The 13,185-nt window shown below is 42.9% G+C and overlaps 1 protein-coding gene across 1 annotated transcript; it reads right to left on the reverse strand.

Moving 5' to 3' along the window:
- Positions 1-7,479: 7,479 nt before the first annotated feature.
- Positions 7,480-8,793, reverse strand: LOC124719880 (piggyBac transposable element-derived protein 3-like). The gene has a single exon (XM_047245061.1). The coding sequence runs from the start codon at positions 8,791-8,793 to the stop codon at positions 7,480-7,482; it is 1,314 nt and encodes a 437-aa protein (XP_047101017.1).
- Positions 8,794-13,185: the final 4,392 nt, after the last annotated feature.

Below are 13,185 nucleotides of genomic sequence, written 5' to 3' on the forward strand. Positions count from 1 at the left end.
TAAGTCCGTGTATTTCTGTGATAAGATTGCAACATTACACCAAAGTTATTTACAGCTTGCGCAGTTGTTGTTCTGACCTCCAAACCTTAAAATGGAAATCGGTAACGGGCCGAGGGAGGCGGTACTGGGTTCGCATCCAGCGATTTCAAACAACAGATCTTGGTATTTTTAACTATTTTCAGCCATTTGTTACAGTGCAGAACGAGCCAGGACACCGAAAACCGGCCCGAATATACAGGTCGTTCATAAACTCTGCTATCATTAAAATGTTTTAACTTGACAACTAACAGACGTAGAGCATAGTGCTTTTTTTGAAAAAATTGTTCCAGAATTTCAATATGTAGTCCCCTCATCGTCTGTAAAACATTAAGACAGTATTTGAAATCTACCCACAGACGAGTCGGCACTGCGGCGTCAACACTTCCAGCTGATCCTCGTGCGAAGGGCAGCAACGAGACTGCCTGGAGCTGAGCACTCGCCGTCCTGGACGCAGTCTGGAGGTGTGACGTAGGCAGGCAGCGGCCGCCGTCCCCATTCTCACTCCCTTAAGGAGCTGCCTCACTCGACACGCCGAGCGCATCCAACCTCGGCTGCACCATTCGTCATTACAAGTTCGTCACAGTTTGAGAAAAAACACAGGTACAGCACCAGAGACAGAAATGACCTTTATTATGCCTTATTAGTGGCTCAGAAAGGAGGTCAACATGCAGCAACAAAAAACTTTGATCATCTGCCCAGTAACCAGTGTGCGATTTGCAGGGGGGGGGGGGGGGGAATGGGGGGATTTCTCCCCGCCCCCCCCCCCCCCCTCTGCATCAGACCATCCCCTCCTCTGGTTTTAGTTAATGCATCCCAACCTGGGATGTTTATTTCCCACGCACTGGACTAAAACTTCACATATAATTTAAATTTGTGGAGCCGAACAATGAAAGTTGTTAACACAGTCTTACTATTAATACTATTAATATGTTTGCTTATTGATTTTGAAAAAGTGTTACGTAGTAGGTAACCATTTCAAAGCATTTAGAACTAAACGACAAGACGACGCACGCCACATTTCCGTAGCATGCCGCAATGTTTGTAAGACGTTGCCCCAGCGTAAACGAGGCTTTAGAGCCACGTCTGTATTGTATGGTGGATGTGATGTGCTGCGTACGTAAGTAAAACCTGCAATCAGACCCAAACGTCGTGGAAAACTGTGAAGAGGTGTCATCCTGCAGCAAGATAACGCTCGCCCACATTCTGCCAAACGGACAGCCGACGCAATAAAGGAGTTGAGATTCGAGGTGCTGGAACATCCACCATACAGTCCAGACCTAGCTCCAAGCGATTTTCACATGTTTGGACGCTTAACGGAAGCACTACAGAGAAGATTTGGAACTCATTGCTGCAGTGCAAAATTCGTTACAGATGCAACCGAAAAACGTATTTTCTGATGAACTAAAAAAACTCGTAAAACGTCAGGAAAACTGCATTGAAGTCCAGGGAGGTTACGTAGAAAAATAACGCATATTTCAGTTTTCTATCATCAGAATAAGTACAGCTTTTCACAAATGTGCCTTTACTTATTGAATTCACCTCGTATACCTGTACGTAGATGATTTTGTAAATAAGCTTTACCTATAATGTACTTTTAGAGATATAACAAGGGATGGCTTTTCTGAAAGTGCTTACGCGTGAATAGTGAGTTTCGTCATTAACGTCTATTTATAAATAATTGTTTAACCATGGGTAACGCCACGGTCCAAGCTAGTAACATATATAATTATACTACCCCCCTAAGACATCCCCCCGACTGGTAAAAGCACAAATCGAACACAGCCAGTAATATAAAATCTTGTGACAGATAATTAGGGATATTTTAACTATAACCTGGTACCATTTCTCTCAGGCATTTCTTTCTGTTCTGTGGGCTAATTTCGATTTCCAACCAGGCAGCCTGCAAAAAAGCTTAAAGAATGAAAAGTAAACCAATTTTTTGAGTGTAGTTTCGTGAGTATGAACAAAAAAAATAATGTGTTCATCAGTGTTAACACTACTCATGTATGTATATCCTGTAAACTGACTGCTTCCACATAATTTCAATAAAAGAACATTCAAATGCTCTACAGATCATCTAACTAACATGCTGGAAGATGATGACGGTCGGCTGCAGCTGTTTGCTCTCTGGCAGCAAGAACTATTTGAGCATGTGCAGATAATTATTTGACGGTACGGTTTCCTCTGCGGACAAAAGGGGCCCGCCACTTTGTCCTGCAACAGGTCACGTCAGAGATTAAGCTACCCGGTGTCCTGGGGCGTTCTGTGGGCTCTCGCATAGCAACATTCTGACGTTGCGCTGATTTTCATGAGCGTTGCTTCACCACTTTTATGAGGAAGTTAAGGCCAGCATTTATGGGAGGCCAGCATGGCAGATGGCAGTGCATACTGCAGACGACGAACATTCTGGCTGCAATGCCGGCGCCGCTAAAACTCTGCACACAGAAACGTGTAACCACTTACGTACCACCCTGTGTACAGCTGAACTCGCTTCCTACAGTCCTCGTGATGAACGAAGAATTGACGTTTGGAGGCTGCGTGAAACTGGAACTCGCCCCCTGTCGACATTTGAATGACACATATTAGGATGTTTCCACTTGGGGGAAGGTCTATGATAATGCCTGCCTCTTTAAAGTTTCTGAACCATTTCCTTATGCTACTGATGGAAGCTGAAGATATTAATTAAAATCTTTGCCACAGGTGAGGCTCGAACCCAGGTCTCCCTGCTTACGAGGCAGGGATGCTGGCCACTACATCACTGTGTCACCGAGGCTCCTGCACAGACTGCCCAACTCCAGTGTCCTACCCTGCTTTGTAAGCACTGAGACCTGGGTCCAAGTCTCACCTGTGGCAAACATTTTAATTAGTTTCTTCAGCTTCCATCATTAACGTCGGTAAAGAAGAGACTCAGATATGTCAGGGAAAATTTAATTGTAAGGTCATTTCATTATGCTTCCAGTCATCACGAAGAGGTAGGTGAGAGTGAGATGCACACAGTGACCTCCCCCCTCTCAGATTTCTGTCTTACTCTGAGTAATTCGATTTGGGGAAGTATGGCCGAGTATTGTCATTACACGGCTAGTGTTGAGAACTCAGAACGTATGAATATTTTCCTCTCTAATTACATGTGGTGAAAAGTTGCTATTGCTTGACACGCGGACTTCTCACGCAGCGTCTCTCGTCACCCAGGTGGTCCGGTGACAGGCGAGCTCTGCTGATCTTGAAAGGGTTAAGCCGACGGGTGTGAGGCAGTCGAGTGGATGCTGTCCAGATGCCGACATTGTCATAACAGCGGGGGCGACACGCCTTCAGAGGCCTGAAGAAGCGGCTGGGGTTAGAGAGTCCGTTACTTCGCAGAAACTTAGTGAAAACACTTTCTGATGGGCTACCAGCGAGGCATGGGAATGACTTGTGTTGCCAGGCAGTCTTGGTGGGAAAATGCCTGCGTTTTCTGCAAAATCAAAACTGTGATTGGCTTCGCCAGGGGATAGCTCCGTGACGTAGCAAAATCGGAGCAGAAATTGGTGGAATAGCAGCATCGTCAGATTAGGGAATTTTGCTCTGTGATAATCAGAGCTCAGCAGAGCGTGCCTGTTCCCGTCGTTTCTATGGTGGTTCTCACTACTGTAGCAGCAATTAATGTTGGGTTGGCTGGGTGTTTCTCTTAAGATGTGAGTTGCAAGGAATTGGCTGCACATACCACTTGGTCATAAATGTCACAAGTTAGTTTATGGACAACTTCACCTTCACAGCATTTATTTCAGTATCCAATTTGACATCTAGTAAATGTTTCATGTGTTTTGTTTATTATTTTGAGTTTAGTCATAATAAATCAAATTGTTATTTTGGACAGAACTTTCATTCTGTAGGTCGGTAGAGAAACTCTTTCATTTCTATGTTAATGAAACTTTCCTTTATCAAATTAATTTCTATCAAATTAAATTATTGCAGGTGCCAAACACTTTTCTGCTCCACTTGCAGGGTCGATTACAGTCAGTTCGTGTTTCTTTTTAATCCATGTGCAACAGCAAAAGTCGGAGTTAGAAAAGGGGAGATTAGAGCATCATTTCCATATGAAGATTCTAGAAGAATTTAGTGTTAAATACACTGCTAGCCCCGGCACCTCGCAAAAGGACTTAACTTGGCCACTGAGAATGATGCAACAAACATTCCTTATGATGTGCCTGGTAGCCTGAATGAGTGGGCCCTAGTCACGGTAAGGAAAAACACTAAAATATTATTCAGCTACCTCCGGTCTCAGTTCCACTCTGCAGACAATGCGCGATGACCACCAAGTTGTGGTGCGCTAGACGTCCCGCTCATTTGGAGAAAAGAGACGAAATGGCGGCTTGTCGCTCCACACTGTAGCCTCCAGTCACATACTGACCAGTTTCACGTCCGTCAGCGACCGTGTGTGCTACGTTTATCTGTGTTGCTTAGAGTGAAGGCTATTTACGAGGTACTCAACTCTAAAGGAAATGCCAGTTTCTTGCAGTTCACCTCGGACAGTGGCCAGCTTGGAAATCATTCTCAGGTAGCAGCGACTCCTGCTGACTGTGAAAGCGAGTGTCACCGAGAAGGCGTGAGAACCGCCTCCGTCGACTGTCGGTTAGGACCCTTTTTACGACCACTGTTCACATGCCGTGTTATATGCTGCGAGGGGCACCTACAACATTCCTCGTAGACCCGTCTCACAGTCCACACATACAGCAACAGACTGTGCAACTCGATCGCTGGAGTGGTAACTGGCAAATCCCCAACACAACAGCTCCTTTTCCCAACCTTTCACACCTCTACGTCCTTTGCATTTTCCACGCCGCCATATAAGAGCAGGGACACAATATCTGCGGTAGCGACGACTGCCACGGTGGCCAACCTTCCTGACCGACAGGGAGTCTCCCAATAAAACACAGTATGCATTTCCGATGGTACGTTCAGGTTGTACGCAAACTTACAAATTGTTCTATACAAGGCCTGTTCAGAAAATTCTGGAACGTTCGTAACTTCGCCCAACTTGCTGTATTGGAGCTAAATGCGACTGGCATCCCAGCACGCGCCCGTGTTTAACGTGTGACTGCCGTAAGTTATACTGCTGTATGTCTGTCAGTTAGTGTTCAGTGCTGTACTGAGCAAAACGTTGCGTCGCACAGTTTGCGAATTTCGAGATGGTAGCAACGCGTCTGCATTAAATTTTGCGTGAAACTCGAGAAGACCTTCACAGAGACACACCAAATGATGCAAGAAGCCTACGGTGATGGGTGCTTAAGCAGTACTCGGTGTTAGGAATGGTTCACACGGTTTAAAAATGGCCGGACGGAAGTCGGAGGTGTCCCTCGTTGAGGACGCCCTTCGACGTCTACCGACGACGTTCACGTCAGGAAGTCAAAGAAATTGTGCGTGCCAGTCGAAGAGTGACTGGCGGGAGATCGCAGAACACTGTAACACTTCAGCTGGATCGTGTCATGAAGTCCTGACGCAGCACCTTGGAACGCCAAGTGGGAGCCCCGGCTCTTGAGTGTGACGTCCCCTCCCCCCCCCCCTCCCCCCCTCCTCCCTGGCCGGGAGGAGACGTGACTCGTGACGACGTTCGTCGCCGTCGGTGTGACGTGGAACTCCGCCTGCAGCTCTCGCGAGGACACAACCCCTCGCGTGGTTTAGAAGCAGTCTGTTATCTGCAAGCAACAGTCTTCTCAGCTCGTGCGAACTGGTAAAGTGCAATCGTTTATTTTGACTTTAATGCCCGTTTAGTTCCGTGACGAAATAAAATCTTGATTTCATCATTACGGTCCTCTTTCACATCATACATAGCGGGGCTGAAATTTTGCTGTCTGCTATTCCGTTGCTATGCCGTTGCTACATCAAGTTACTGACAACAGTCCGACCTAACTGCAGAGGTAAATTATGTTGGAGTAAATTTTTTTTAATACACCGTAATACTGGTTTAAGCTAATCACTTTTCTCAGTCAATTATTCATGTACTCAACTAGTCACTTAAAATGTTTAAAGAGTCAATCAACTTGCAGTAATACACATTGTATTGTCCCTTTAGTGAGTTAGGAGACACGTAAGATTTATCTTTTGACTCAGATTTTATTGTTCTTTCTGTAATTAATTGTTTGTCCCTACAACACACGCACACCGGTATATCTTTCAAAGATTGACTTCTGTTCAGTTGAGTAATCGTGACGCTGACGACAACTTCTGACTAATCGGCGTACTTGTCTTTCTTTGTGTCTTCGTTTTATTGTGTCCTACTCAAGGCTACGAATTACTTTTCTCTCGTTGATATATTGCTCTCAAGGTTTGTAACTGTTCATCACAGTGGCCGAGTGGTTGTAGGCGCTACAGTCTGGAATCGCGCGACCGCTACGATCGCAGGTTCGAATCCTGCCTCGGGCATCTATGTGTGTGATGTCCTTAGGTTACTTAGGTTTAACCCTTTCAGCCCTTATTTTTTATTTACTTGTAAAAAAAATGTCTGACATCGTTTGTGCATTCAGGTGAGTCTCCTGACAACATTTTTCTAAGAAAAAATTTCGTATGATCTCTACTTTTCTAGATATTTAATGTACACAAATGTGTCCATCCGGTCTCAAGCTTCATGTCATACATTAAGGAGGTTAACAGTACGGATCAATTATGCCACACTTTATTTCACTTTAAAACAGAGGAAACAATAAAAATAATTCCATATTACGTTCTTGTTTAAACAACAATGGTCAACACCTGAGTTTAAGGTTTAGTATGAAACTGCAAAAAACAATTTCTGTCCTTTTGGAGACAAAAATGTACTTTACATTTTCTGCACTGAATTCTTGATCGCCCTGTACATTTTGGAAATTTGCAGTCACTTGGAGCTGCTACATCATGCAAAGGCAAATGGTCAATGGAATCAAACTGTATCTCTGTAGCTGGTCGTAATTCTCCTCTTTTTCTTGGTATGACTCTCATTTCTGAAACCAGTCCTTCATCATACGGACGCCCCCTCTTCTGTCCAGTCACTTTCTTTTGGCACAGTATCAATCCATCTGCTACCCTGATACGAAAGGAAAGAAGGTCCATTTGCTTCTTCTTTGGGATAGACAGGTTGTCTGTATCTTGTCTGTACTCCAACCAACTTTGCACGATGGCAAAGTCAACAGCGTGAAAAATCATACGCAAAGGCCATTTTCGAGATATGATGAAAACTATGTAGTAGCTTATCAAAAAAATGGTTCAAATGGCTCTGAGCACTATGGGACTCAACATCTTAGGTCATAAGTCCCCTAGAACAGAACTACTTAAACCTAACTAACCTAAGGACATCACACACACCCATGCCCGAGGCAGGATTTGAACCTGCGACCGTAGCAGTCAGTAGCTTATCAATTGATCAAATAGATCCAGACCACCCATTGCATGATTATATCTTCTCACTATTTCAGGTCTTTCTACTTTCACTTATTTATGGTGCTTTTTGTCCCCAAACTCAACTTCATCCACTGAGCCTTTACCAACAAAGTTAGAACACAATACAACTGGCCTATTGTCTAACCACTTAAACATGGTAATGTCATCAGCACTAGTGATTTCTTCACAGTAACCTCTGGTTTGTTTCATTATTGTTTTATCATCTGAGAAAAGCAAGTTCTTTCCAAACCTGTTTTGACGGACGGTACCTGCTGCATTGATGCCTTGAGATTTCAGAAGTTGAAACAGATGATAAGATGAAAAGAAGTTGTCAAAGTATAGTTTATGACCTTTACCTTTTGAGAGTGGAACAGAAAATCCTAAAACAACAGCAGGACTTAATCCAAATTTTTTGCAGCATGGCGTATTTAGTTCAGTTGTAGCACCTTGATACAAAAGGAAATCATGCACTATTCCACTCTTTCCACACAACATGAAGACTTTGATTCCCCATGGACTTGATTTCCCCTTGATATACTGCTTTGCAGAAAACTTCCCAGTGAAAGGAATAATTCCTTCGACCACACAAACATTCTCTTCTATAGGAAGTTCACTGCAGCGTTTTCGAATGGCTGTGTAAACTGGCCTGACTTTGTAAAATTTATCTTTATTTTCAGGTGGCTTCTCCAGGTTGTTCACCACGTGTAAATTTGTTCGTAATTCTAAAAATCTGTCTCGTGACATGTTTTCCCAAAACACACTTACCTTCAGGCTTGTATCCCAATACATTCGTAATCTGGGAAATTTCAAAGCGCCAGTCGGTATATGCAAACCAAATAGCACCTCTAGTTCTTGAGTTGTTGTCTGCTTAAATGAGTATTTGCCTTGTTGTAATGAATAAATATTAGTATGTGCTGCCATGTTAGTGAACAAATCATCTGGTATATATCTTTTCAAGTATTGTATTGGAGAACACAAGACAGATTCTTCAAAATTTGGAGCTTTGTATGTTTCTGTCATGGTACTTAGAGGCTTGCGTTTCCATTTTATGGATTCTTTAGGTGTCACCATTATGTTGTCACACAGGTTATTCAATTCTGGGTTGTTTTCATTGCATAATAAGTTCATTTCAGCATCCATCACGTCTCCGTCATCTTCATCTTCAGATATGGTGTTTCTACACACATCATTCACGCCCACTTTATCTGCTCCAACACGTTTCACTATCTGTGGAGCTTGCCTTTCAATCAGTGGTATACTGTCATCCTCATCTCCACTCAAACTAATGTCAGAAACGTCACCATTTTCAATTATGTCCATAATCAAGTCCCAATCTTTCTCCACAGAAAGAAATTCCTTATCCATATTTGTAAGTCAAAAGCCAGAAATCTAAAATAAAACCCTGTGTACTGGTCAGTTACTCTCTTCCTTGCTGCTGGTACTGAAATTACTGAAACAAATACCACACATAACTACCATCACCATGCAAACACATCTGAGACAAACTTTAGGTTACGTTTCCAATTTTACACCATTAAAGACCCGTTGTGCACAAATGTGTACATTAAATTTACCTGATACATAAAACAAATATGAACTGAATGAAATTGCTGAAAATTCCACTGAAAGAATGTATAACGTTTCCAAAAGAAGGAAACCACACAAAACATTCATTAACAAAACCCACAATGTGACTATTACAGCAATAAAGTCAACGAGTAATGGCTTCCCACAGAGAGACAACACCAGAGAGTATATTTTACTATGTAGTTCACAGACTGCTCACAAGAGAGCAGCAGCTGCTGGAGCATGGCTAAACTAAACCTACAAAAATTTGGACAAATAGTTTTGATGCACCTGACATTTCTTGCCAGCGAAATATTAGTGAACAAACTTTATGTACACAATTGTGTCCACCAGGTCTGAAAGGGTTAAGTAGTTCTAAGTTCTACGGGACTGATGACCTCAGACGTTAAGTCCCATAGTGTTCAGAACCTTTTGAACCATTTGAACCGATAAACCAATATCACGCAATTGAAGTCTAACACTCCTCTTACTATACCGTTGCGTTGAGAACGGTAAAGATTAACTTTCTTCAGTCGAATGACTGAGCAAAACTTCAATATCTGTCTCACGAATTATCAAACTTCCAAAACTGAAACAATCTAATAGCGTTTGCATCCAGACAACTATCGGAAAAGTAGTCTAGAGCGACTCAAGAGCAGCTAACTAACTGAACATTTCCATATCCGAGTTGCGTTGTAGTCGCATTGAATTTCCTTGTCGATGCGGCTGCTACTCTCTTCCATGGTAAATGCTATCTTTGACTGAATTACTTTCTTGACTTTAACCTTCGTTCATATGATTTTGAATTTATCCTATAGATGTTTGATAAAGAATCTATGATAACCCTTTCCTTTTATCTCCCCTTTTCGTATGCTATTCTCAGTATTTGAATGATACAGGTGTTAATCAAAATATTACCAGTGTAGATTTTATCTTCAGTAGTTGCCGTCACTGTCAAGATGACTCACCTCCCTACTTTAGGTTGCATTTCCGACAGCATAAAAGTCTGAATTAGTTGCAAGGCTGTGGATAAGGTAGGAATAATTTCGTTTACTAGTGTGTTCTATGTAATTTGCGTTTGGTTAGGTATAAGATACTTCGTGTAGTAGTGTAATTCACCAACTAGGACGTGTGCGGTTCTTTAGACGGTGTAACAAATGACAACATGTGGCGCAGTGATTCGTTCGACGTAGTGTGTACTGGTGCGTGGGTGTGCGTGGGTGTGCGTGCGGCTGCGTATCTAACGCAATGCGCTGCTCTGGCGCCTGCAGCAAGGACGCTCCATCAGCCGGCTGTGCGCGCCTCCGCACGCTCAGTTGCGTTTTGTGTTTGCCTGCGATGGCGTGGCCTGTTATTTGGCACTAGTGTTTGACTATGGCGAACTAGTGAAGTTGCGATACTCAATACTTCAACTCTAACTACGATTCTGATTCTATTCTTCTTAAAGTAGCGCTCTCTGTCGAACAATTCCGAGCCCAGCTGCCCTCCGTACATAGCCAGGTTCGATACAGAGATGCACATCGCAGTCGCCGGCTACACTAAGCTACGTATATCCGCCAATTCCTGGATGTGCATGGCGAAGGAGTACACGCCCGAAGACGCCCAAGAGCGGCCCTACTTCCTTTAACTTGCAACCCCGAATACCAATAGTCTCTTTAACGGTGGAACATAAAAACTTTTAATCCCTGTTTCCCGAGATAGCGGAAACATATTATTGGGTGCTATACGAACTGAGATGCATTACATTAGAAACGATTGTGTCCTCTACCAATTACGTAGTAGTGACGGTATCTCTCTATGTGAACATTGACTAAATAAGTTACTCTTTCATCGCATAGTATTGAAGAATTAACATTGAATATTCACTTGGTTTGTAACCTGGGAAAAGTTTTCACTAGCTTCTGCTAGACAATCGATAAAATTTCCTCTTAAAAGATAGCAATTTGTGTTGTGTACGTCGGCAGACATCATTATGAAAACGTGTACTTTATTTGAGCATCAGACAAAATGATTTGTGGTTAATAGATCTTGCAGCGATATTCAAAAGGGTAGTTACCAGTACTGTCGTATGGAGGATGAATGGCATAAACACTACAACTGTAGTTCCCATAACCAGGTACCATAGCACAGACCACTCCTCTTCACAGAACACTCACCTCTCAACGTTCTTTGTCATACTCTCCAGCATTTCAGTGCAGGCATATGACGCGCTAAAACTTCGGTGCAGCTAGCAGCTCTCCTTCATTACAGCGGCACTAGTAGGCGTATTTTGTTACTGATAGTCATACGTACTTTGCATAGGTGTGCTGTGTAGATGGACAGTGCAACGTGTGAAAAGAAACATCATTAAAATTGCTGTGTCCTTCCCGGCTGAATGTTAGGTTTGTATGTACTGTGTAATTATTTCTTTCGATAATAAATGATTCCAAAACCTCGCTATTCTCGTCCTGTTACCTTATTGATACATAGATTGAACTCTGGGGTAAACTCCATAGTTCAAGCGTGGATTTGTAGTCTCAGGGTGGGAAACAGAGAGAGAGATGTGGTGTGGTGTGATATTTACAACGAGGCAGATGAAGCTGGTATGAGAGTGACCCAGCGATTACAAGCATTGCGTCTGACATCCTCCAGTGTGATTCACAGGAACTGCAGAAAATGTGGACAGCTGTGATCGTTCCGTTACCTTAAGCTCTGGAGAATTGAATTACATGGAAGAGACAGACAGTGGCTATAACTGATCTAATATCCCAGGATCGAGTTTTAATCTCGTCTTAGTGTAGGATCATGATAGTATCGTATCATTTGTCAATTACTTTTTCCATTCAGGAAGTGGTTTGGAGCCCTTGCGACAACTTATCGTACTATTCGAGCAGATATTTCCTCATCGAATATAATTATACTGCCGTTCCAACCCATACTTCCAGCACTTTGCTTGCTCGCTACTTACTCTACACTTTGCACTTACATGTTAGTAAGCTACATTTAAGGCTGCAGCAGCGCATGCAACTGAACAAGTATTACATGAAACTTCAAATGAATATGAGTGAACAGCTACGCTTGATACAAACTTAGTCTCTTGACCTCAGTGCATAAGGATGCTTGTTCCTTAGGGAGTATCTAGGTCTGACAGGTAAAGGTTTTACCTTCTTTTTCTTCACTTTAGCCACTGTAGGTCCTGGCATAGTTGACACACTACTAGGCGATGGATCAGGCAAAACTTCGGAATGGAAGGTGCTTTTCCATAAAACTGTTTCAGACGATCAAAATGTACTATCACTAACCGATCTGGCAAGTGAATTTCAGCATTTACTGGAGAGGTTAACCGAATGATAGGGTACGGTCCCTCATGTTGAGGTGCAAACTTCTTTGTTCTTCCTCGTCTTATTGTTGGGTTATGCAACAAGATTAAATCTCCAGGCTTGTAAAGAGGCATTACTGCATTCTTATTACTCCACTGTAATTGTTTTTTGGTGGCTCTGGAATTATTGGTTTGAACTTGTTTCCAAATTGACTTGAAATGGCGGCATAACCTCTTGACTTCAGTTATGTCCACACCTGGGGGCAATCAAAAGGTGAGTTCATAGGTTTGTCAAAACTCTCTCATAATGACTATAGCCTGTTGACTCGTGGACACGGCTATTATAGGCTGAAGCGACTATGTTGATATAACGCTCCCAGTCTGAATGCGTTCTGTTTACATAGTAACTTAACATTTTCTTAGTTGTCCTGTGGACACGTTCCAGGCGGCCATTTGCCTTTGGATGAAAGGGGGTGGTTCTCCACTTTTTGATTCCTAGAAGCTTGCAGCCTTGAACGAATAAAGCCGACACAATGGACAGGATGTATTTATTGTTTTGATAGCTTTGTGGAAAAGGACCGACGATATTCAGGGCAATATTCTGAAATGTTCTCGTCGCCTCTGGAAGGCTTTGTAAAGGTATTTGGCGAAATAGCGAGCGGAGTGAGTGAGCAATTGAGCCAAACGTGAAACAGAAGCTACCGAAACATCCTACAAGACGACGACCCGTGTGGAAGTCATAGACTGATGTATGTGTAACGTATGTGAGAAAATGGAAGAACTTAAGCAGTGCTGCTGGAGCGAGGTTTGCTATCGAGTACCGTTACACAAGCCTGACAACGTGACAAGAGTGCTGACCGCATTCCAGTTCAGTACTTGTTCACTGATAAAAT

The sequence above is a fragment of the Schistocerca piceifrons genome, chromosome 11 (genome assembly GCF_021461385.2).
Source record: "Schistocerca piceifrons isolate TAMUIC-IGC-003096 chromosome 11, iqSchPice1.1, whole genome shotgun sequence".
In the NCBI taxonomy this organism is placed as follows: Eukaryota; Metazoa; Arthropoda; class Insecta; order Orthoptera; family Acrididae; genus Schistocerca; species Schistocerca piceifrons.